The sequence below is a fragment of the Zingiber officinale genome, chromosome 11A, assembly GCF_018446385.1.
Source record: "Zingiber officinale cultivar Zhangliang chromosome 11A, Zo_v1.1, whole genome shotgun sequence".
Classification (NCBI taxonomy): Eukaryota; Viridiplantae; Streptophyta; class Magnoliopsida; order Zingiberales; family Zingiberaceae; genus Zingiber; species Zingiber officinale.
The window spans coordinates 16,797,651-16,821,693 of NC_056006.1; the positions used below are offsets into that span (position 1 = coordinate 16,797,651).

The following is a 24,043-nucleotide window of genomic DNA, read 5'->3' on the forward strand; positions in this document are numbered from 1 at the left end:
TTTTCCTTCACTTTCTCTTGTACTTTCTCATTCCACCACCAAGATTCTTTACTTAGTGGTGCATATCCCTTTGACTCACCGAGTACACTCTTAGCTACTATTTTCAACTTTGATATCATCTTATCCCATGTTGTATTAGAGTCATCGTATATTTCACCTAATGCTTGTACTTCTACCTTCTCCTTAAATATATGTTGCTTCTCATCCTTTAACTTCCACCACTTAATTCTAGGAATTGTATATATTTTCTTTTTATTGATACTATGTTTGAGGTGTATATCCAACACTACTACCCTATGTTGGGTAGTTAAGCTTTCTCCAGGGATGACTTTGCAATCTTTACAAATCTTTCTATCCTTCTTCCTAACCATAAGAAAGTCAATTTACGATTTATTATTCCCACTTTTGAATGTGACTAAGTGTTCTTCTCTTTTCTTAAAAAACGTATTAACTAATATAAAGTCATATGCTATCACAAAATCTAATATAGTTTTCCCTTCCTCATTCCTCGTTCCAAACCCATAACTCCCATGTACTCTCTCATATTCCTCATTTTTCACTCCGACATGCCCATTTAGATCACTTCCTATTAAAATCATTTCATTTGGTTGAATATTTTGTAATATTTCATCTAAGTCCTCCCAAAACCTTGATTTGGTAACTTCATCTAATCCTACTTGTGGTGCATATACGCTAATTATGTTCATAGTTTCTTTCGCCACTATTATCTTAAGGGCTATAATTCTATCTCATTTTCTAACTACTCCTATAACTTCATCTTTTAACAAACTATCTACAATAATACCCACTCCATTTCTTGCTTTACTCTTTCCAGTGTACCATAACTTAAAACCCGAGTTCTCTATCATCTTTGCCTTCTCACCTGTCCATTTTGTCTCTTGTACACACAATACTAATTTTTCTCCTAATCATCATATCTACTACCTCCATTGATTTACCAGTGAGAGTTCCTATGTTCCATGTTCCAAATTTTAGATTATTAGATTTCCTATCATATTTGTTCTTATCTAACCTATGGTGTGAGAACTCTTGCCTATTTAACACTACACCCAAGTTCTCATGGAGATGTAGCGGTCCTTGCTGAGACGTTACAGTTGGACCCTGTAACGCAAACTCTTGCATATTTATCTCTACACCCGAGTTCTGAAGATGTAGCGGTCCTTGCCGAGACGTTACAATCGGACCCTGCAACGCGTTCCTTCCGGGGAACAACCTAGCATTAGCACAATAGTTTAATGGATTCATTCATTGAATATTTGTCATAATTTGACGTTGGCTGGAAACCTAACGCAACCCTTCTCCTTTATCCAGACTTAGGACCGATCATGACCGATCATCATGGGCAGAGTTAATTAGCAATAATAAAATAAAATAAAATTTATTTAACTATAAATGATAATATAATAAGGGAGATATAATCCAATGGTGTAAAACAAATCCATAAAACCAACCCCTAATACGATAAAACTTGATTGCTAAGATTTAAAAAAAAAACCGACTACATCCAATAAGATAAGAATTGTTGATTGTTCTTATCGTTTAACTTTACTTGTATATCTTCCCAACTCACATACTTTGAACTTTCTAAACGGATGGACGTGGGCAAGATTTATAAAGAACAAGAAATGATCATCATAATAATAAATTTATGATATTAAAGAGTTAGAAATCGATTGTCGTTGCAGATTGAAATGACTTGTAGATTCATAGCAATCGACAATCTTAACTTATGACTTGCAGATGTAATCCAGAAATTACATCTAATTTTTCTCTAAGAGAAATTATAGACTAAACTAGTAGATTAAAACACCAAGCAAAAATATCTGAACTAGCACCCTCTTCGAAATGAAAATGGTGGCAAAAATTATCTGAAAAAACTCCTCCAAACCATTAAAATCATCCTTATTTCTGTTGGACTCAATATCGCCTGAATTCGAGGGCACAAGCTAGGGCAAACAATGACAATAAACACCTCAAAGAAGACAGAAACATAATTTGAAGTCGAAATGGAGAAACAGCATTCCTCAACAAAAAGGTTCCCATGACAGAAAACTGTTTTAAAAAAGTGTTGCAATTGGAGTGCATGAAAGAAAAGCACAGGGTAAGGGTTCAGACAACTGAACAGCAAAAGAAGAGAGCCTCTCTTGAAATGGCTGAAGAGTAGCATTGTTTGACTTGGAGAATATTCTGATCATGTGCCGGCTTTACGGCGGCCAACCCGAGCCACGAAACCAGCTTTAATTGGTGCCACTGACCGTGAAGAACCGCACTGCAGGTTGAACAAAAAATCAAAATGAAGTGAATCCTAGAATGCCTAATATGGAGATTGACTGACATATTGATGCATTCTAACTTGATAATAATAGATTGTGTCCAATGACTTCACATAGCACGATAAGATAAAACAGAAAACTGTTGCTCATGCTAACCAGACATTCATTTTTTTTTTAAAACCATCAATGTGATCATCAGTATTGTTATTCCTTAATCTATAACATGGATCTTCTCCCTCCATTGAACTTGATGGAAGATCATTAACAATATTCAAATCTCTTAAATCACTTTTAATTAAATTAACTATAATTTCCTTTAATTTTTTTTTATCCTTGCACCATCAAATTCTAATCAATTTGACTTATCTAACTATAAAATAATTAAGATCATCTTTGAATGTGTTTGCACCAATTTATTGATTTTTTTCTCATTTTATCATCTAAATCCTACATCTTGCTCCCAAAATTATATAGCTGATTTTATCTTCTTTATCAATCTTAACATTCTCATGCTTGCACATTAACCCTTTTTGTACCTATTGTTTCTTAACTACTAAGTACCCTTCACTTATAAGTACAAAGGATATGATCTTACCAACACTAATAAATTTTGTTTAGCATAAAGAGGACATGAAACAGCACTCCAAGAATTCTTCTACATTTTAAACATCTACCCTTTGTTCTGTCAACTAATTGAAGGTTTTTTTGATAAACATTGGTAAAAGCAAAGCAAAACAAATAAGCATAAATCTCATTTTGGTAGAAAATTCAAAAATATTAACCAATATTCAACAACTCATCAAAGCCATCATCTTGGGGAATCTTTTGTATCCAGTATTGAGTCATCATAGAAACTTATTAAGTGAAGGAAAGAAATTTTACAGAATTCATAATTCACAAATGTTTTCCTTCCTGTTTATAAAGCTTTTCACTACCAGATCTGAACAATGAAGCAAACTGGTATGAAACAGAAAGTAATTAACATCATATTTTGAAATAACATGTGCAAGAAATAGAGACTTGGAATGCCAAAGATTTCTATCATAATAGAATGTAGCGTCAGATTGGTTGACCATAGTCTCAACAAAAAAAAAAAAAACAGAAAACAAAGGTCTGAAGTTGATGGAATAGAAAGTAGGTGCTGAATGAAGTGCTCACCTGCTCACATCGAAGAAAGAATAGACGATTTTCCTTGGAGAGAATTGTGTCTGGACTTTTGCAACCATTGCAAATAACATATTCATCTGCATAAATTGGAACCACAGCAAAAACACAATAATCTATCTGTCCCATTGAAATGTGATTAAGACACAAGATTGCTATGATAGTTTCCCCAATATTTTCCGAGTCTAAGAAATATTTTATTATTTTGAGAACCAACAGGAAAAGATGAAGATATAAACTATTTAAATTCATAAACACAAAACACTTGAGCAAGTTGGTCGTTTTGTCCTTCCAAGCACATTGCAAGACAACTCATCATGATTTCGCTAAATATTTACTGGCATTTTCCTATAAGATTGCATAAAGAAACATAACTGAAACTGGAAGTGTATCAATCAATTAATTTCCCAAGTGCATCTGTGTATCATGCACACTGATGCACCTGCACTGTCACACATGTATGCACAAATACAATTAACTATACAATAATAGTTCAAAAATTTAATCTAGTTACTGAAGTTTGCACAGTTTGAAATCTAAGATCAGGTTCAACAAGCAACATGACCGCTATGCTAGTTGATGCAGTTTGTATAATTAACTTACTGATGTATCTTCTTAGGATACCCTCAAAATTCTTTGGAGCAAATCTTCCTTTAATCACCAACCTCTGCTGTCCATCAAGGGAACCACTAGTTCCCATTTCAGCAAGCAAGAAATTCATCACATGCTCTGGTTGCCTATGCATCCTGTAGATAAAATATAAAATCCCTCTTTAAAAGTGCAAGTTGATAATGGCAACACTTTTCACAATTCTTTAGTCACTGTTTACATCTATTATCAGTCCGATACAATGTATATTTTTTTACTACTCCAACATATCTTATAATGATTCAAAACAATAAGTCTCATGCAAGTCAAAGTCCAGGAAAACACCCTACTTGAAGTACCCATTCTTTAAAAGTACAAACATAGGCATTGCTTCCATCCTAATTAAAACAATTGGTACGTGAAATAGAACATCACGACCAAACAAACCAAATTTTTTTTTATATTCGTACATCAATCAAAAATGATCCGGCAGTAAGAATGGGGGACCTACTTCCTGAAGGGTCTTAGCTTGAGAACCGATGAAGGACTGACTAAGCGGTTAATGGCCGAGCCGATCAGCCGGGTTGGTCCGAGCGGAGTTAGAGATAACCCATCCATGTGGTTGGGTGTCCGACGCCAAGGCAGGAGGATCGAAGGGCCGACCGGGAGCCCGAACGGCAGGGGCCAAAGAGCCGAGCGGGCAACCCGCCCGGACAAAATAAGGGCGAGGGGACAAAAAGGTGGCCGAGCGGCCTATGCACTCGGCTCGGGATATGGGATATCGGTAGAAGCATGTCTGATGATTAGGCCGTACACAAGATCGCACGATGGAGGATCTTGCCGTCACATCATGGAAAGGTTGATACAGTAGCAGTATGGCCTCAGGGACGCCTTTTCTGACGGATCCATATCTGGGCATGGCCCTTCGACAGACCCATACCGGGCATGGTCAAATCAGGTGATTGCTTTGATTGGCGCGCCCAGGCTTCTGGTCTATATAAGGTCCCAATTTCTTCACCGGAGGTATGCGTCTTCATCTTGAGGCCACCTTTTGTCATTCCTCGCGACTTGAGCGTCGGAGACCGTCGCCGGGACACCCCTCCGGCTCGGTTTTGTTGAGTTCGTCGGAGCACTCGAGGATCTAGCGAGGCGCCACGTGCCCAGTGACTCTTGGTTCGGACGGATCAATGGCGCCGTCTGTGGGAGCAACTCCTGCGTCCGATCGGAGACAATGGGCGAGGGGCGACAACACAGGTGTGTCAGCGGAAGAACTCGAGGCTCGGTCGAGATGAGGGCCTGAACTCATGGAGCAAAAACAAAAAGCAGCAGAGCCGAGCAACAAGCAACATCTGCGTCGGGCCGAGCGGAAGCACCTCCAACCACCGTCGCATTCCATCGGGCCTTGTTTCGCACTGAAGTCATACCAGCCCGAAGAGATAGAGGATCTTCCTCGGATGAAATGCCAAGGCGGGATGACAGGAAGGGGAAAGCTCGGACTCCTCCCGGCGGATCAATCGCCATTTTCGGAGGTTATCCTACGAGACCCTCTGCCCAAGCACTACGTCCTCCGACGATCGGCGAATACAATGGAACAACGGACCGGATGATCATCCAGGTAAGTTCGATAACACCGCACGCTTCATCAGGAGTAAAGTGTAGAGTTTTCCTTACCACCCTCTCGGAATCGGCTCAGCGGTTTTGAAGGTTCTTGGACGGATCTACAACTTCCGAACGGCCTTCCTCCACCACTTCGCCAGCAGTTGGCGTTATCAAAAGACAAGTGTCAGCCTATTCGCCATCAAGCAGAGGGAGTCGCTCCGAGGCTATATTCACGATTCAACCAAGTGGCGATGGATATTCCAGCGGTCACATCGGACGCGATGATGAATGCCTTCACACAAGGCCTTGTGGATGGGGACTTCTTCCCATCCGAAAGCCGCCCGAGATTATGATCACATGCTACATCGGGCCAACGAATATATAAATGTGGAAGAAGCGCGAAACCCTTCGGAAAAACTCGGCGGCGCTCATCTGCGTGAAGCACCGCTCTGACCACCCGAGGACCGAGGGAAGCAATTCGATCCCTCACGTCGGATCGCACGTGCAAGTGGGCCGCTCGAGCGAAGAGGTGGACCCTATGTTGCAAATTCCACGACGGATCGCACCACGAGGATTGCGGAAGCCTTCCTTTGTGTCGATCTGTTCGGAAAGCGAGCGACGGTCGCCTCCATCGACGGAGGCGTGGGACTCGTGGTGGCCGGACCCGCAGAGGGCGACACCGGACACCCGATCGGCACGATCCGGCGGGAGAATCGGGGCGTCGAGCAGTCACGACCGTCACGCTCGGGAGGAGGAAAATAGAGCAATACTTCCGGGCGAGATCAGCGTTATTCTGGTGGGCAACGGAGGAGATTCAACCGAGCGGAAAAGGCGTCCGTCGGATCCGCGATCATGCGACCAAGCGAGCAAGTGGGCGGAAATCACTCGGACCGGGGACTTAGAAGGAGTTGAAGTGCCCGACGGCCTTGCTCATTCATGGTAATAGCAATTACACCATTCACGCGTATTTGTTGACGGAGGCTCGGTCGACATCGTATTGAAGGCGTTCGATCGGTGCAATTGATCGAGCCGCCCATGGCGACCCGCTACGGGTTTACAGACAGTTGACCGGTCGGACAATCCGGTAGCCACCTTCTTTGGGAGAAGAGCCTCGGAGGACCGGAAATAAACTTCGTGGTGGTCGACTCTCCCTCGTCCTACAACGTCATTTTGGGACGGCCGGCGCTCGGCGAATTCCGAGCGGTTGTCTCAACCTTCCACCTGAAGATAAAGTTCCCGTGGAAGACAAAGTAGGATGCTCGGCGGTGCTATATAGAGATGATCCGAGCGAAGCTTGTTCCGCTCGGAAGGCGCCCGAATTGAGGTACACGCCATAAGAGAAACCTCCTGCTTTAATTTATGATGAAAAGGAGGAAGTCCGGATCCATCCGACCGATCGGAGGCCACGACTTTATCGCCTCGATCGGGAAAAGAGAAGGAGAAGCGATTCAATGCCTCCAGCGAAATCATGATGTCTTCGTTTGGTCGACATGAGTTACGAAATTTCGCGAGCCTAGCGCAGCATGAATTGCATGTCCGGCCGGACGCTCACCGGTGAAGCGGAGAAAAAGGGACTTCAGCGCGGGAATGTCATTATCCGGAGGTGGAAAAACTTGAAGGCCGGCGATGCAGTGGTGGCTGCGTAGTCTTGGTCTCAAGCCGGGCGGCAGTGGAGGTCTGCGTCGACTTTCGAGATTTAAACAAGGCATGCCCTAAGGATTTTTCCAGCTGGTGGACTCCACGGCCGGTTGCGAACTAATTTGCATGCTTGATGCTTACCAAGGATAGTACCGCTCGCTCGAGAAGACCAAGAAAAAGTAAGCTTCGTGACGGCCACGTATTGTTACAATGTGATGCCGTTCGGATTGAAGAATCCGAGCCACCTATCAACGTTTGATGAACAAGGTTTTCGAGGAGCGGATCGGGCGGAATCTGGAAGTTTATGTGGGCGACATTCTTATCAAATCCCCCGACCGGCCGATCTTTTCGAGGATATGGAAGAAACCTTCCGAGCAGCTGAAATATGGAGTCAAACTAAACCCCAAAGTGCTGTTCGGACGAAGGAGGCGTTTGGGTATATAGTGACCGGCGGGGAATTGAAGCAAATCAGCAAGATTAAAAGCCATCTGAAGACATCGCCCCGAAATACAAGAGAAGTCTGAGGTTGGCCGGTCGGATAACCGCTCTATCGAGATTCATCTCCAGAACCTGCCATTCTTCAAGATCCTGCGAAAGGCTACTAAATTCCAGTGGGAATGTGACCGAGCGTTTGAAGAGTTGAAGACATATCTTAATTCTCTACCAGTGTTAGGCCGATCGGGGTGAGTCACTTTATATGTATCTGTCAACTGAACATGTTGTAGGCTCGGCACTTGTGAGGGCGAGCGGCGAAGAACAGTAGGTGTATTTTCTAAGCCACATTTTAAAAGATCTGAATCTCGCTACTGGGCTTGAGAAGTTGGCCTTTGCTTTAGTTCTAGCCGCCCTGCGACCGTATTTCTTGGCTCGTACCATTATTGTCGGGACGAGCGGTCCACTTGGAAGAGTCTTTGTTGAATCGAGCGTCCGGACGGCTTATCAGTGGACGACGAATTGAGTGAATTTGACATCAATATCAGCCCCGCTCGGCGATTAAAGCCCAATCCTTGGCTGATTTTGTGACCGAAGTGCAAAGGCCAGAGCTATGTGGAGAATATATGTGGATGGATCCTCCACTCGGCTTGGAAGTGGGATCGGAATATTACTACTCTCACCTCATGAAGAAAAGATGCACTATCCGTTCGGCTAGATTACAAAGCTACTAACAATGGAGTATGAGGCCCTCATGGCCGGATTGCAAGCGGCACGGCATGTGGGAGCACTCGGGTGACACTCTGATTCGATTCACGGTTGGCGCTCGTGACTTTCGGCACCTTTGAAATCAGCGTGTTCGGCTCAAACTCTGGCGAGGCCTTTGAAAACTCAAAGCTACTTTACGAGAGGTGCTTATTGGAAGATCCCGAGCGGAGAACAGTGCCGATGGGTTAGCGAACTAGCGAGCTCGATAGCGCGGTCGTGGTTCGACAATTGAAAAACGCTCGGTGGCACGTACCGGGATCTGAGGCCTCGCGTTTCAGTGATGGAGGACACCTATTATAGAATTCCTCCGTTCGGGCACCACACCATCCGATGAATATGCAGCCCGGCTCCTCGGAAGAAGAGCCGGTCGGTTCACACTCATCGGAGATCGACTTTACAAGACTTTCTCGCGCCCTTTGCTGAAATGTGTAGCTCGGAGGACTCAGCTTCCTCCGGGAAGTACATCGAGGATCATGCGGGGGTCAGCAAGGAAGATCCTCTTGGCCGAATACTTCTGGCCAACTTTACAAACAGATGCCGCTCGGACGGTATCTACATGCCTTTCTTGCCGAAGTATCACAACTTCTCCCCGGCCGACGGAGGAGATGAAGGCATCAACCATCTCATGTCCGTTCGATCAATGGGAATGGATATTGTGGGTCCATTTCCGATGGCGGCGCAGAGGAAATTTTACTAGTGGCGGTGGTATTTCTCCAGTGGGTGGAGGCGAGGCATGGCGAAGATCATAACGGATGGTTAAAAATTCATGCAACACATCATTTGTCGGTTCGGCGTCCCTCGCCGACTAGTGTCGCGGCAGTTCACGGGGAAGATGTTAGAGGATTGGTGCAAAGCTACGGCGTTGAGCAACATTTCACGTCCGTGGCTATCCTCGAGCAGTGTTGAAGTCGCCACGGAAATTCTTCCTGCGGCTCGACCGTTTGGGAGGAGTTGGCGGTGAAGTGTCGGGCGTCTTGTGGGCTATCCGAACGACGCCGAAAGAGGGGACGGGTCACACCGTTCCATTTGGTATATGGCGGTGAGGTTGTCATACCGGTCGAAGTCGGCGTTGAGTCGGCCCGGATCCGAGCTATGATGATGACAAGCCGAAAGAAGAAACATGGAGCTGGACTTGGTAGAAGAGGTGGATGAAGCAAAACTACTGACCGTGGCGTAATTCCCGGATCGTTCAAGTCGGCGATCTTATGCGGAAGAAAGTCGAGCCGGCGTCGGCGACTTGAAGCTCCATGGGCAGGCCCTTTCAAAATCATCGAAAAGCTCCGCTCGGGCGCGTATTATCTGGAGGATGAGGACGGATGACAGCTAGATAGGCCGTGGAGCGCGAACCACCTCCAGCCTTACCGGGCGGGGTGAAAGGTGTATCACTGTAAATCACCTTGTGTATTTCATTTTTCGACTAAATACTTGAAATGCAGAGATGAAAAGTCAAAAGAGCGAATATAAGGCATTATCATCGTAAACCGAAGGCCCCCGAGCCGATCGGCCGGGAGGTTTGTATCCGAGCCGGGAGCTCGAACCCGAAGACCCCAGGCCGTTCGGCCGGGCTGCGTATAGAATAAAAGCAGCATTCGAAACCCGAAGACCCCAGGCCGTTCGGCCGGGCTGCGTATAGAATAAAAGCAGCATTCGAAATCGAAGACCCCGAGCAGTTCGGCCGGGCTGCATACTAGTGTGGCAGGAAGGAAACCAAAGCCCTGCGCTGCTCAGGATGATAGAGGGAGGTTATTGCACGGAGGCGAAGGCGGGCGGTCGGCGGTATATGGTTTCAGGCAGTGCTCGACCGAAGGCCGCCACCGCCGGAGGTATCGGATCAAATGGCGTGACGCTCTAAAAGCGGAAGCCCGTACCATTCGGACGGATATAAATTATCCGAGCCAAAATGCTCGACAGGAGTACGTTCGCCGTAGGTGAAAAGGGCATAGGGATTATCCGAGCGAGCACGAATAGTGAAAGCCTCCTGCCGATCGGGTTATGGCGAATGACCCGTCGTTGGTAGGGCATAAATATTGTTCAAAGCGGGATATGAAGGCGAGGTCGCTTGACACAGTAAGGAGTCAACCTCGAGGCCGTCTAGCCCGGACGTTAAACCGTGAGGCAATGGCGTCTATAAACCCTCGGCGGAAGACCGGCGAGCACCGTCGTTAAAATCGAGCCGAGCCGATCGGCTATAAACATCCGCCGGCGAGCACCGTCGTTAAGATCGAGAGAGGCCGATATAAACCCTCCGGCGGAAGACCGCGAGCAGTCGTTAAAATCGAGGCGCGATCGGCTATAAACATCCGCGGCGACGAGCACCGTCGTGGCGCCGATCGGCTATAAACATCCGCGCCGGCGAGCACCGTCGTTAAAAATCGAGCGCCGATCGGCTATAAACATCCGCGCCGACGAGCACCGTCGTTAAAGATTGAGAGCCGCGCCGATCGGCTATAAACATCCTCGCCGACGAGCACCGTCGTTAAAAATCGAGAGCCGCGCCGATCGGCTATAAACATCCGTGCCGACGAGCACCATCGTTAAAGAACGAGAGCCGCGCCGAACGGCTATAAACATCCGCGCGAGCACCGTCGTTAAAAATCGAGAGCCGCGCCGATCGGCTATAAACGCGGAAGAACGAATATCAGTGAGACCGTGGAAACTACAAATATTAAAAAATTCAGGCCCGATCGGGAGTTGGTCCTTCGATACTCGGCTTTGTGGACTTCACGCAGGCAGGATACGTGCAAAGTGAGTAGGCTACCTCGCTCGGACCCTATGCAATGTGCCAAGCCGATCGGACGCGTGAAGGAGAACCCTTAAGAGCGGGACTGACTCTAAGTATCAACGTTAAGCAAACAGAAGAATATTATGGACAATGAGTAGGAAAACAAACAAAGGAGCAGCGTTTTAGAAGAAGAATTATGCCGAACGGCACCCACAAAAATTTTACATCCGCCGAGCGGATGAAATATAAAAGGTACTCGAAATAACCCGCCTCACTCGGGGTCTTCAAAGCTGAAGAAGGCGTCAGGAATATCATCAATCATGGCCGCCAGGTCGGAAGCGGGAATATGCATTCCCTCGGGAAGGTGGCCCCCTTTCTTCAAGTATGTCACGGTGACCTTGACCGCTTCGGCGAAAGTGGAAGAGACGTTGCCACCGAATTTTAGGCCGAACCTCTCCGAGTGGAGGTATTCCTGGCGCGCGACTGCTAGGCGACTTGGCTCACCCTCTTTATATTTTCTGAGTGCCGCTCGGGAAGCGGTTAAGGTGTCTTGAACAGCCTTCAAGTCCACCTCGGCCTTTGTGCGCTCTGCCGAACGGATCTCTCGCTCGGCATTCAGCTCGGCCTCTAGCTTCTTAGACTGCTGATCTAGGGCCCGGACTTCGACTTTCATTTTATCCAGATCAGCAATCGCTCGCCTCTTCCGGCCACTGGCGCGCTTCACGTCCCCGTCCCGCTTCTTCACCAAGTCTTCGAGTCGGGCCACCTCTGCTGCCAGATCGGCAGCCTTCTTCTGTTCGGCCTCGAGGGTTTGTTTCTCCCGCTCGGCCGACGGACCCCCCAACAATTGAAGTTTTTCCAGGAGACCCTCCAGCTCGGCTAGCCGACGGCTAGTGGCGATTTGCTCAGCCCAGCGCTGTAAAGGAAATAATGAAATCAGGAATCAAATAGTGGCATGGAACAGGAAGAAAAATGAATACCTGAGTGGCCTGCTGCATGTTGTTGTCGCCAAGCTGCTTGGGCGTCATGAGGGCCGCTTGAATCTGCGCGTCCTCAAAAAGCTTGGCAAGCGGGCCCGTCAAGGTTATTTCGTGAACGGGGCTTGAGGGCCGATCGGCGGACAGTAAATATTCCTCCGATGGGAATCGGAGGGTGGTCTTGATGGTTGGGTGGCCGGCCGGCGCTTCTTCAGTGCGGCCGCCTGGCGAGGACTCCCCTATGGTGGAAGTTTCGCCCAACCGATGTAAGCGGTGGCGAGGTCGGTGGGCTGCGCAGGAGGCGATGTCACAGGAGTCCCGATCTGCGACGGCGTGCGATCGGGCGAAGTAACGCCGATCGGCTCATGTCGTTCCCCCTCTTGGGGTGGCGGAGGACCGGAGTCTCTTCGACGTTTTCGCCGAAGTTCTAGCGGTGGATCCCCGGACGGGGGAATTCCCAGCTCGGCGGGAGCCGAGGAAACAGGATCCGCCTCAACCTCCGTTGAAGCGGATGGGGCAGCATCTGTTTCAGGGGCGGACTGCGCTGCCGGGCGGCTGGGGATGAGCCCCCGCTAGGCGAGCTCCTTTTTGGTGGCCGCCTCGATCTCCACGGCCTTCAGTTTCAGATGAGCGGTAGCTTTGGAGCGCCACATGACTTCAGCTGCAATAGAAGAAATTAAAATCAGTTAGATAAAAAAGGTGAAGAGCGTAAAGAGTCTCTTACCCATACGGTAGGGAAGATTGGCCCGAACGGGAGATAACCCAAAATATATAACACCCCTTGAGCGTGGTCGATCTTGTATCGTGACGAGACCGATTATTGCATGAAGATAGGTGGATTGCTTGAACTTACGAGCTCGGTGAGTCGACAATGATGCCGTTTGGTTGAAATCTGCCGCTCGGGAAGTCGGATGTAGAAAAATTCCTTCCAGTGCTTGTTGGAGGTCGGCATATTATCAAAAATTTAAAGCCTATTCTACTCGGAAAATGAAAGTGCCCAACTCGGATTGTTTGGGGTAGAAGAAGTGGAATATTTTGGGGTCAGTGGGATACTATGCGACAAAGAGGACAACCACCCGCCAAGACCTAAAGGAGTTCGGCCTGGTGGCGGCGGGATCTGAAATAATTACAAACCTCAAAATGAATGGATGGGTAGGAAATCTAAGGCCGCCCTGGAATTGGTCTAGAAAAAGCAAATGGTGCCGATCGGCGGGTTATGGGGCCGATCGGACGGGTCAACTATAATTATTTCGTGGTCATCGGGGATCCCATACGTCCGAACAAGGCGCCGAGCGCCCTCTTCATCAAACCGACTCTCCGTGGTCATATACCAGGGCCATGAACACCAACAGCGGGTTCGGAGGAGCTTGCCATCTCGGAGAAGCAATAAGAGGGCAAGAAAGCGGAGGAACGGGAACGAAAGAGGCAAAACGACTTGGGAGGACCTTGTAAACGAAGGGAGAAGACTCACTGAGAAGAAAACGGGCGGAAAAGATCACGGTGGGTTGGTAGCAGCAAAGCGAGCTGGATCGTCGGAGGTCGCAGAAGAAGAGGCGGAAGGACAACGCGCAAGCAAGCATGCGGCGAAGGAAGTAGACGGAGGCTTTATTGCCGAGGTTGGTTGGCCTCCGCCGTCGGATGCAGTCACGAAAGGCGAGGCCCTCGTCCGACCGTCTATTTGAAGCAATCGCGTCCCATCGTACTAAGCATCGCCGCGTGAGAAGAGCCACGTGGCGCCGCCACTAAGCGCGATTAATCGCGTCGTACAGCGTCTGCGACTTAATGGGAAGGATTTCGCGATTTTCGAGAAGATTTAAGCAAGACGTCCACGTTGAACAACAAGGCATCGAAGCGAAGGCGGTGAATCGGCGTAAGGGCGAGCGGCTAAAGGAAGATTATGGGCGGCGGCCGCTCGGACACATATAGTCGATCGGTCGGACTCACGCCTCCTTGACTAGACTTGAAGGAAGGCAAGTGATCCGGCGATGAATGGGGACCCACTTCACGAAGGGTCTTAGCGAGAGCCGATGAAGGGGACTAAGCGGTTAATGGCGAGCCGATCGGTAGGGTTGGTCGCGAGTTAGAATAACACATCCATGTGGTTGGGTGTCAGCCTTGGCGGGAGGATCGAAGGGCCGGCCGGGAGCGAGCGGCGGGGCGAAAAGCCGGCGACCCGCCGACAAAATAAGGCGAGGGACAAAGGTGGTCGGCGGCCTATCGCTCGGCTCGGGATATGGGATATCGGTAGAAGCATGATGATTAGGCCGTACACAAGATCGCACGATGGAGGATCTTGCCGTCACATCATGGAAAGGTTGATCTGTAGCAGTATGGCCTCGTGGACGCCTTCCTGACGGATCCATATCTGGGCATGGCCTGCCTGGGCGTGGTCAAATGCAAGTGATTGCTTTGATTGGCGCGCCCAAGCTTCTTCGAGGGGTCTATATAAGGTCCCAATTTCTTCACCGGAGGTATGCACGTCTTCATCTTGAGGCCACCTTTTTGTCATTCCTCGCCTGACTTGAGCGTCGGAGGACCGTCGCCGGGACACCCCTCCCGGCTCGGTTTTGTTGCAGGTTCGTCGGAGCACTCGAGGATCCAGCAGAGAGCGCCACGTGCCCAGCGTCCACTGACTCTTGGTTCGGACAGGATCAAAAAATATGAAATCAAAGAAAGTGATTGAATAATTAAACAGAAGCAAATCTGAAGGACCGATCATAGAGTCCACATTCACCACAAATGTCCACAACTATTTTGCATGTGAAAAAAAAACAGAGACTATTATACCAACTAATAAAATAAATAAACAAACAAACAAACAAATATTAGTGTTCCAATATTACAAAACGAAGGAGTATGAAGGAGGAATTAATAGTTAGTTACGTGTCTAGCCAAAAAATAAATAAACTAGATAGTCTAGTATGTATTGTCCTAATGTTTAAATTGTAGCAAAAGATGATTATGCTCATCCCAAGCGCCCCTCACAGCCCGCCCCCGTTATGTCACTAAATATCATGTTAGAGCTTAAGAATAACATGCAAGCTTAAAAAACAAAAGCTCAATACATACGAATGCAAACATTCTAAATTCTAAGTTCTAACTCTTCTTTCCTAGTATATGACACATCAACTCAGAATAGAAACAACAATGATTATTGCAACAAGGTTTGAACTTATAACAAGGTTTAATACATCCTTCATTAATTTACTTATATACTTAATTATAATATCAGATAATATAATCATAAAATATTACATTACATATTTATCAAAGGTAATTATAAATTTATATGAGATTATATAATATGTAATTTTAATCTTAGTACTTAATAAATAAAGGGAAAAATCCTAAAAGAGCCCCTTTTCTGAAAATCTTACTAAAAAGGCTCCAATTTTGTGGAAATTTAGAAGTTCTAATTAAGGCCATTTTTCAAATTTCTTCACCCTTACCTTTCCTTACCCATTCACCAGATTCCATCCATGTCTCCCATTACTCTCTCTAGCTACCAGACCTTGCTAGTGCTGAACGCCAACAACCAGCTAGAGCCTCATTGGAACTGAGGAACACCAGATTCAACCAACAAGAATGGGGCAAACCTATTTGATCCTTTTAAATACAAAATAAATGGCACCTTGCCCAAAGAGAGATTTGAATACTTCACTTCTTCAGAAAAGAAAAATACAGCTACCAACATGACAACTTAGCACAAGTGCTCATAAAGTAAATAAAAATAGCATAGCTCCAATCACAACCAAACATTGCTAAAACATGATTCATACCGCCAAGATGTTCAAATGCCCTGCTTTTCACAAAGAATATAATGGGCATCATTCATTACAATTGTGTCAATTCTTCTGAACTGACACATGGAGATTGCAAAACTATATTTGGGAAAAAAACTATATGTACGTCTTCCAAATGTCCAAATACCCTAATTTTCATCTAAACATACATCCTTCACATCATCCATGTCACTTCAACTAGGTGTTGACCCTTGGAAGGCATGGAACCATGAATGGTTAACTCATAGTTTTGTGTCAAAAATAGCACTTTTAGCACTTCAAAAGACATAGGTAGATAGTAGATATACCCCTTCCTGATTTTTATGTAGTCTAGATATGAAATATGGGCTGCAAATCACTTCTAAATCACTAGTTTCAAATTTTTAGCACTTTCTAGCCCTGAACCATATTCTGGAAAAATGTGTTTTGTGCTCTCAAAGAGTCCAAATGTCTTGATTTTCATAAACCCCATTTGATAGCTGGTAACTTGTGTTAACATGTTGTCTGATAAACACTTGAGATGGTAATTATATGCATGTTACTTCTAAGTATACCATAGTTTCTCTACGTTGTTGACTGAGATTGATAGTCATGTTTCATGCATTTTACATTGTAAGATATATATATATATATATATATATCAAATGGTGAAAGTATGAATTAGACTTGTTAACTAATATACTTTATCATACATTTGTTAGACATTTTTATCAAGATAAACAAATTATTATTATTATTATTATTATTATGCCGTGTGCCCCCTATATGCCTACACATATAAATGCACTATACAATTAGTTCACCACGGTTTATAATATTGAGCCATGCTGATTAATATGGGTGGAATTTATAGTTCCACTAGCTGATAGGACTAATGCATAAGAAGGGAGAGATGCTTTGACATGGCTACAAAAACCATGATGTGAGAGAAGCACTCCTTCCTGCACAAAAATGAAACTAGGTTCCACAAGACTTTTGAGGTATGCCTATTCATCCTTCCTCTACCCCCTCTTTCTTTGTCTCCCTCCATCCACCTCTTTCTCTATTATCTCTTCCTCATCCATCTGGCTCTTCCTTCTCTTCCATTGTCGCCTGTTTCTTTGTCTTCTCTTTCTGCCACTTCTTCCTCCATCTTCCTCTATTCACCTCTTCCTTTGTCTCCACTCGACATCTTTCTCTATCCGCCTCTTCCAATATCTTCCTCCATTAGATCTACTTTATTGTCTTTCCTCTTCTTCGATGGGAAGCAAACCAGCAAAGAATGGAACACGATCTCTTTCTTTCTCTTCTTCTTCCTCTTTCTCCTCCTTTGCTATTTCGGAAGAAAAGAAGAAAAAGGTGCCCCACAATCTATCGAAAAATAGAACTTTTACTTTATTTTTCTATTTTAATTTTTTTTTCTTCAGGCCCAACCCGATTCAAAGACGAACAACTTTCATTATCCTTTTAGATTCTATATTCCGTCTTTCCATATCGGGGAGTTCTATACTTCTAATTCAGTCAAGAAAGACCTTTATTTTGGATCTAACAGTTGCATTATGAAGATAGCTTGTTATCGTTTTTTTTCTTTCATTTCTTTCATTATGCTTTCTCTCTTTTTGTGCAATCCATATCCATAGATATAGAATTCTCAGCTATGTTAATATTATTTACGTTTTGGATTTCCTTCCCTATATTAATGTTCGGTTTTGTTGTTCAAGGATAGAAGATATATGTGCTATCTTGATTACAATTTGAATCATGATCGATCCACTTTTATTGATGCTACATTTAAAAATGTAAACTATTTTTTTGTTGCAATCAAATCGTATGTTTCTAGTCTGAGAGCAAGCCACAACACAGCTCAAAATTTTAAATTATGTTGTATACCACCTGCATATGCTTTTTAAAAGCTTGTAGCTTAGCCAAATTCTATGATCAAGTGAATGAAACAAACAACACAGGATAAAAAAAAAAGGATAACACGTGATATAGAAGGAAGAGACAAGTATAATACGTTTTGCAAAGGTCCATGAAATTAACAAACACTGTCTTCTTGGTTCCTTCTCTGAGAACTTGTGGAGGCCTCATCACTGTCCGACGCCTATCTCCAGCGAGATCTGGATTATTCTCCCGAAGTATATTAAATACCCTACCTAGCAACTGGAAGATCAACAATAAAACAGTGTTCTAATGGTTGATGAAACAATTTCTGTTTCTGTACGAGAATGAACCAAACAGCATGCATTATAGACAAGAGTCAGGAGAAGCAACACAGAACAAGTTAATGTGCTACAAGAAACAAAACATAAACTGAAGTATAAGGGTAAACACATGCTAGACACCAATTGGAGACAACATTCGCCCCGTGAAGAATTTGATTTAGAAGACACGCTACTTCATGTGTTAAATCAATGCAGCATAATGAGCAACACTAGAGGTCTGGGACAATTAGAGTCCTGTTACAATTTGTGTCATGCATAATGAGCAATACTAGGACCCTTATTTTCTCAAGATATTAGCCATTTTTATCCTCCCTGGCAGGTTTGAAGTATGCATAAGCCCCTTCAAGGCTCCGCCCAGAATTCCCCATCTATTCATTCTCTAACCCTCTCAAACATCTCTCTTCAAAACTTTGTAAGTTTTTCCTTATATATTCTCTTTCTCCCAGTTCTTTTGAAGTTTCTTGGTTTTCATCACCAGTACAAAATCGCATGCTGTTGATCGATATCAAAATTCCAGATTGTTAATTGTGAAGACAAACATTTCAACAAGAGAAGTTAGTTAACAAAGTAAAAAAGACTTAACCCACATTGCCTTTTCCAAAATTGAAACATTTTATTCACTTAACAGGAATCACAAAACAAGCTAAATGGATTCCAACATGAAGGAAATGGATTCATTTGGTTCCAAAAGTCCATCTTGAATAAATCTAAATAAGATTTCACAATCCAACTTGTGCAGGATTCATTCTTGGAGTTAATTGCTAAGCTTGTTGACAATTGCACAGATACAATAACAATTGACTTTTATGGTTAGCCCCTCCTACCCTTATGGGTGAAATCAGATGTAATTGCAAGTTTGATAGGAATTTGATCCTATCTAGAAACAGAGGTAGATTCAAATCATAGAATAGGTGACATAGCACAACCAACAAATAAGAACAATGACCTTGCACATAGGAAAAATTCTTGCACGGAAAAGATGAGAAACAAATGAAAATTTGTTTTTTTTTTCATTGACTCAACACTGCTTTTATAAATAGTGCCCTAAGTGAACCCAGCAAATTGCCCTAAATGAATGGATTGTCTCAAATATTGGGTTAAATTGGTTAGTGGCTTGGGTTTCAGCTCTATCTCATTAGGCTTGGTTGAGTACAACCTAATATTTTGTCCAGTGTACTTGAAGAAGTTGGTGCTTTTTTTAGTAATAAGAAACAGAGAGATTAAGAGCTTAACTTGTCGTGGAATTATAAGCCTCAGTGCATTGATAAGATGGATTAGGATTTTCTAGAGTCCAGTTGGGATTGCAATTCATGTGCAAATTCTGAAACTTACTTTTGTATTCAATTATGCTTATGATTGCTTTAGGTTGATCCACATGGTGTATTGTTGATTTTTGAAGTATGATAGAACACACTTCTCCATCATCTTATGCTTCATCTCTACCCAAATTATCATGGGCTCGACTCCTAGCAGCATAGTAGGTTTGGACACTGTCAGTAAATTTCCACCCAGCTATGCCATGGTTCAGTCTTTAAGAAACTAAGTGTCTCGGATAACCACTATACACCATATGTTTTATTTACAATACTGCTTAATCTGAGTTCTAGATTCGTGTAAGTTTCTTCTGTTCAAGATGTGGCAGCTTAATATATTAAACACTTTTGGTTTAAATAAAGATATCCTCTGAAACATACTGTGGAAATGTTGATGTAGGACCTTAGTAAGATTGCAGGTTAAATGAATGATAAAAGCAAAATAATAACTAAGAAGATAAATGAAATGACTTGCACTAGCATAGAGGATGTATTCCTTGGACAAACTATAGAAAGTTAATTGACAAGATAAGGTTCATCTTTACCTCTTCATACTGATAATCACGATCGGTTCCTTCCCATGGGTATCGAGCAAAGCCTAAGACAATACCTTCACCTTGCTCGTCCTCTCCAACTTGATCGCCTGAATATTTATGAAAGCAGTGTCAGTGTGAGTGGTGATATAATTGACCAATATATTAACAATTAACTCCTTGAACATTATTCATATTATCATCTAAATGGAACCAATATAAGCCACACTAAACAGTCCTACCATTGGGATCTTCTCCAGCATCTCCATTATCTTCGTTCAGAAAATTTGTTTCAACCTAAGAAAAAAGTAATATTGTGCAATAGAATCAATATAGAATGGAAGCCCGATAAAAGAATGAAATCAGGCAACCATTTACTAACAGGTTTCTTCTTCTTCTTCTTCGTCCCCGCAAAACTAGGTTCACCTATCTCATCAACTGGAACAGCATATCAGTGTCAGCTAGGAGATGTTTGAGCTTTTAAGCTTAGCCAATGAAGTTTAAATGCTGGACTTAAATTATAATAAAAACACAATATTTTTGATTGATTAGAGATGGATCCTAAAAATCATACCTGTTAAGCTTTCTGTTTTCTCTGCTAGCTTTTCTACCTCCTCAGAAGGATCTTGAATTACTACCTTCTTCTTTTTCTTTTTCTTGGTTGGATCAAAGGGAACCAACTAGGCAATCATCCAGAAACGTATTAAATATAATTGAAAGGACAATCCGAGACATGCGAACAATACTAGTTTAGAGAAGCAAAAAAACTGAAAATCAACGAACAAAATGGATTTTTTTTTAATCGCTTACAAATGCATGCAAATCTGATAAACTTGGCCAGTGAAGTATCTGTTACGGGTATTACAATAATAGGATTATTGGGAATGAATTTAGTTCTACTTTAGGGTTTTATCATGAGACTATAAATACCCATATAATACTTATCTCATTAATGATATGCAATATAGTAATCTACTTTTCCTAAAATTCTACATGGAACTAGAGCCCCCTTTTATTGGTAAGTATTCCCCCCTCCCCATCTCTTCTTGTCTCTCTATCTCTACCTCCAACACAAAGCATGAGCGAGGAAGGGAGATTGGGTCAGAAAAGCTAGTTCTTGTCTATGATCTTGAACATGATCCATGTTAACCTCTTGGCGGCATACTTAGGAAGCAATCTGCTATCCCCTAACAACCATTGACAATCCACTATCCCCTCCAATGCGTCACTCATACTCAAATAACAATGAGCAACTATCCAAGCATGCCCTGGTGCGGCACATTTACATGCGTCCACGGGTACAGAATCCTAGCATCTATGAGCACTCATCATCCATTGTTGCAAGCCAACAAACCCCAGTGAGTCTTTCTCACCTTGCTTCCTCATTCGTGAACCACACTGGTGTCACTACTACTCTTGTCAAGAGTATCAATGTTGGATGGTTGTCTCCTACCACTGAGCACATAAGATAGTCTAGAAGCAACCAACAATCCTAAGCAGTTATCTCATGTTCACCTTCCTACTAGGGGTGTAAACAAGCCAAGCCGCTCGCGAGCTATTAGGGTCTCGGCTAAACAAAAAAGTCCGTTCAATTAAGTTAACAAGCGAGCCTGATGGAGCTCGAAAATATTATCGAGCTGAGCTTGAGCTTAACAGTATTTGATTCGTGAGCTATGTTGGTTAGAGGTTTGCAAACGTGTTCGTTAAGAGACTCACGAACATGCTCGTTAAGAGACTCATTTATCTTATTTTATATATATAACTAAATATCACATGAATTATTAATCTAATAATATCTTAATAATTAAAACTTATAAGAAAAACAACATGGTTATGTGCCTAAGAACTAGAACTCGAGTTTGTTTAACGATTTGAAAATGATATGTTAACGAGCCAAGCTCGAACTAAATTCATTTAACTTTTAAACGAACTATTTTTGAACCGAGCTCGAGTCATTCACAAACTATTTAATTTCATTACAAACCAAGCTAGAGCTTAAGAATTAAAGCTTGAATTGAACTAGAGTTTAGGGAAAAACCAACAATCGGCTCAGCTTGGTTCGATTACACCCCTACTTCCTACCACATGCTTGTCCAACCTCTGTTAGCGACTTCTCCCACATGACCACAAGCCTTTCATCAAGCAACACCCATCACATCTACTCTTGCCAATGTGTTGCACATGAATCATCTAAAAGCCTATCAATTTATCTATTACATGCTGATAATCATCCCTTCAAGGCGTCTTTCTCTCTTTCTTTTCTCTCTTCATTGAAGTGTTGATTTGAGGTTAAAGGCATTAGTAGTTGTGCTAATCCAAGATCGAAGGGATCATCAATTGCATGCTCTATTATTTCATCCAGTCTTATTTTGCTTATGTATTGAAATGTAAATAATGATATAGTAGGGGATAGAGGCCAATGGCATAGGAGAATCCATATAGCCGACCCCACTTAGTAGGATAAGACTTGGTTGTTATTATTGTTGTTGTTTTTATTTTGCATGTGTGCAAGTATCATGCTTTCATTCCATTGCCATGCCTAATCTATGTTTTGTTAAGTTTTTTAGTTCATATAACAAGTTAGACATATATGGTATAGACGTTCCATCTTGAAGGTGAATGTTAGAGATGTTAGATTGAGATAGTTATTGATCTAGTGGGTCTAGTCTCATATTAGTGGTTCTAAGTTTAAAGTTTTATCATCTGTAAGTACCCAGAAAATAGTTACTTTATTAAAGATATGCATTAAAATATTCCCCTTGCTCGAATTCTCCAAAATCAAACTTCCAACTAAAAAGATAATGAACTCTGAAAGACAAGCAGAATAAGTAAACCTAAAAAAGCAACATAACCAGGAGCTAAGAAAAACAACTTTTGACACAAAATTTAGCATATACTGAAAATTATAGGAGCAAATGAATCCTAGTTGACACGCACACAAAAAGAAAAAAGAAAAGAAAAAGAAACAAGTATGGAACAACGAAAGTCGAGGAATAATCTTACCTCTGGAACCTCCTCTTTCATCTCAGTTTGATTCTCGCTAGCCATGTTCTCAATCTCCAAATCAATCAAACTACGTACAAAAAGTATAGAACATTAAAGCTGCATATCGAGCAGAATCCACCAAAACCTAGCTCCTTATTAAAAGTAAATTGGGATGGGATCAGATTTACCGAGTTTCTATGACGAAATCGCCGTGGTTCCCTCTACTTCTATCGATCTCCGCGAATTATCCAGAGAGAAGCAGCAAAATCGCCGTGCTTCAACGATAAACGAGGCGAAGGATTATGGGCACGGCAGGAACACGTCGGAGTGGATCCAAGTTTATAACAGTTCGATGGAACAAAGCTAACTATACCCGTTACATTGATGTGATAAAACCGTTACATACTATGATGCTATATATTATATAACATTGGTTTGGTCTTCTTTACTTCGTGAAAAATTACATTGTAATCCTTTATTTTAATTATATTTGGCTTCTTCAGAAATAAATTGATTTTCTATTTTTTATGTAAATTAGACAAACATCGAAATAATAATGAGAAAATATTCATTTTTAATTTTGAATATTCAAAAATAAAATATTTTATTTACTTTTATAATTTTCTATTATTGTGGGGTGTCCTGGCCACGTGAGATGACCTTGCACGGGGCACCAACTGTGACCGCATGAGATGATCTCACACGGATTATGAATAACATTGCATAGGGTCATTGTCGGTAGACCACGACCGCATGAAATGATCTCACACGGATTATGAATAGCATTGCATAGGGTCATTGTCGGTAGACCACACGAGGTTTTTACCATGAGTTGAGGTATTGTCACCATGAGATCTGAATTCAAATCTCGACAAAGTCGAGATAAATACCTCCCTTATGTGCTAGTCACTAATAACTGTTCATGATTTATCTCCTTCGTGTTAATCCCGAGACAGGTTAATGAAAACACGAGGGATGAACGTATTCTTCTTTTACCACCCTGAATTGAGAAAAACTCGACTGCATCAATTGAGAGGGAGAAAA

At 43.2% G+C, this 24,043-nt stretch overlaps 1 protein-coding gene across 1 annotated transcript; it reads right to left on the bottom strand.

Annotated features, from left to right (window-relative positions):
* Window positions 1-1,999: 1,999 nt before the first annotated feature.
* Window positions 2,000-23,372, bottom strand: LOC122032135 (eukaryotic translation initiation factor 2 subunit beta-like). The gene is made up of 10 exons (XM_042591394.1): window positions 23,188-23,372; window positions 23,018-23,087; window positions 20,589-20,694; window positions 20,397-20,452; window positions 20,257-20,311; window positions 20,027-20,124; window positions 17,961-18,106; window positions 4,062-4,204; window positions 3,453-3,538; window positions 2,000-2,290 (listed from the first exon to the last, which is right to left on the bottom strand). Exons 2-10 carry the CDS (start codon window positions 23,060-23,062, stop codon window positions 2,213-2,215), a joined length of 813 nt encoding a protein of 270 aa, XP_042447328.1. The 5' UTR covers window positions 23,063-23,087; window positions 23,188-23,372; the 3' UTR covers window positions 2,000-2,212.
* Between the last annotated feature and the right edge of the window lie 671 nt (window positions 23,373-24,043).

Coding starts and splice junctions, on each gene's coding strand:
- LOC122032135 (XM_042591394.1), bottom strand. CDS start 23,062: ATGGCTAGCGAGAATCAAACTGAGATGAAAGAGGAGGTTCCAGAG. Junction 20,453..20,588: donor GAAAACAGAAAGCTTAACAG/GTATGATTTTTA, acceptor ATGCTGTTCCAG/TTGATGAGATAGGTGAACCT. Junction 4,205..17,960: donor TTCATGGACCTTTGCAAAAC/GTATTATACTTG, acceptor TTTTATCTACAG/GATGCATAGGCAACCAGAGC.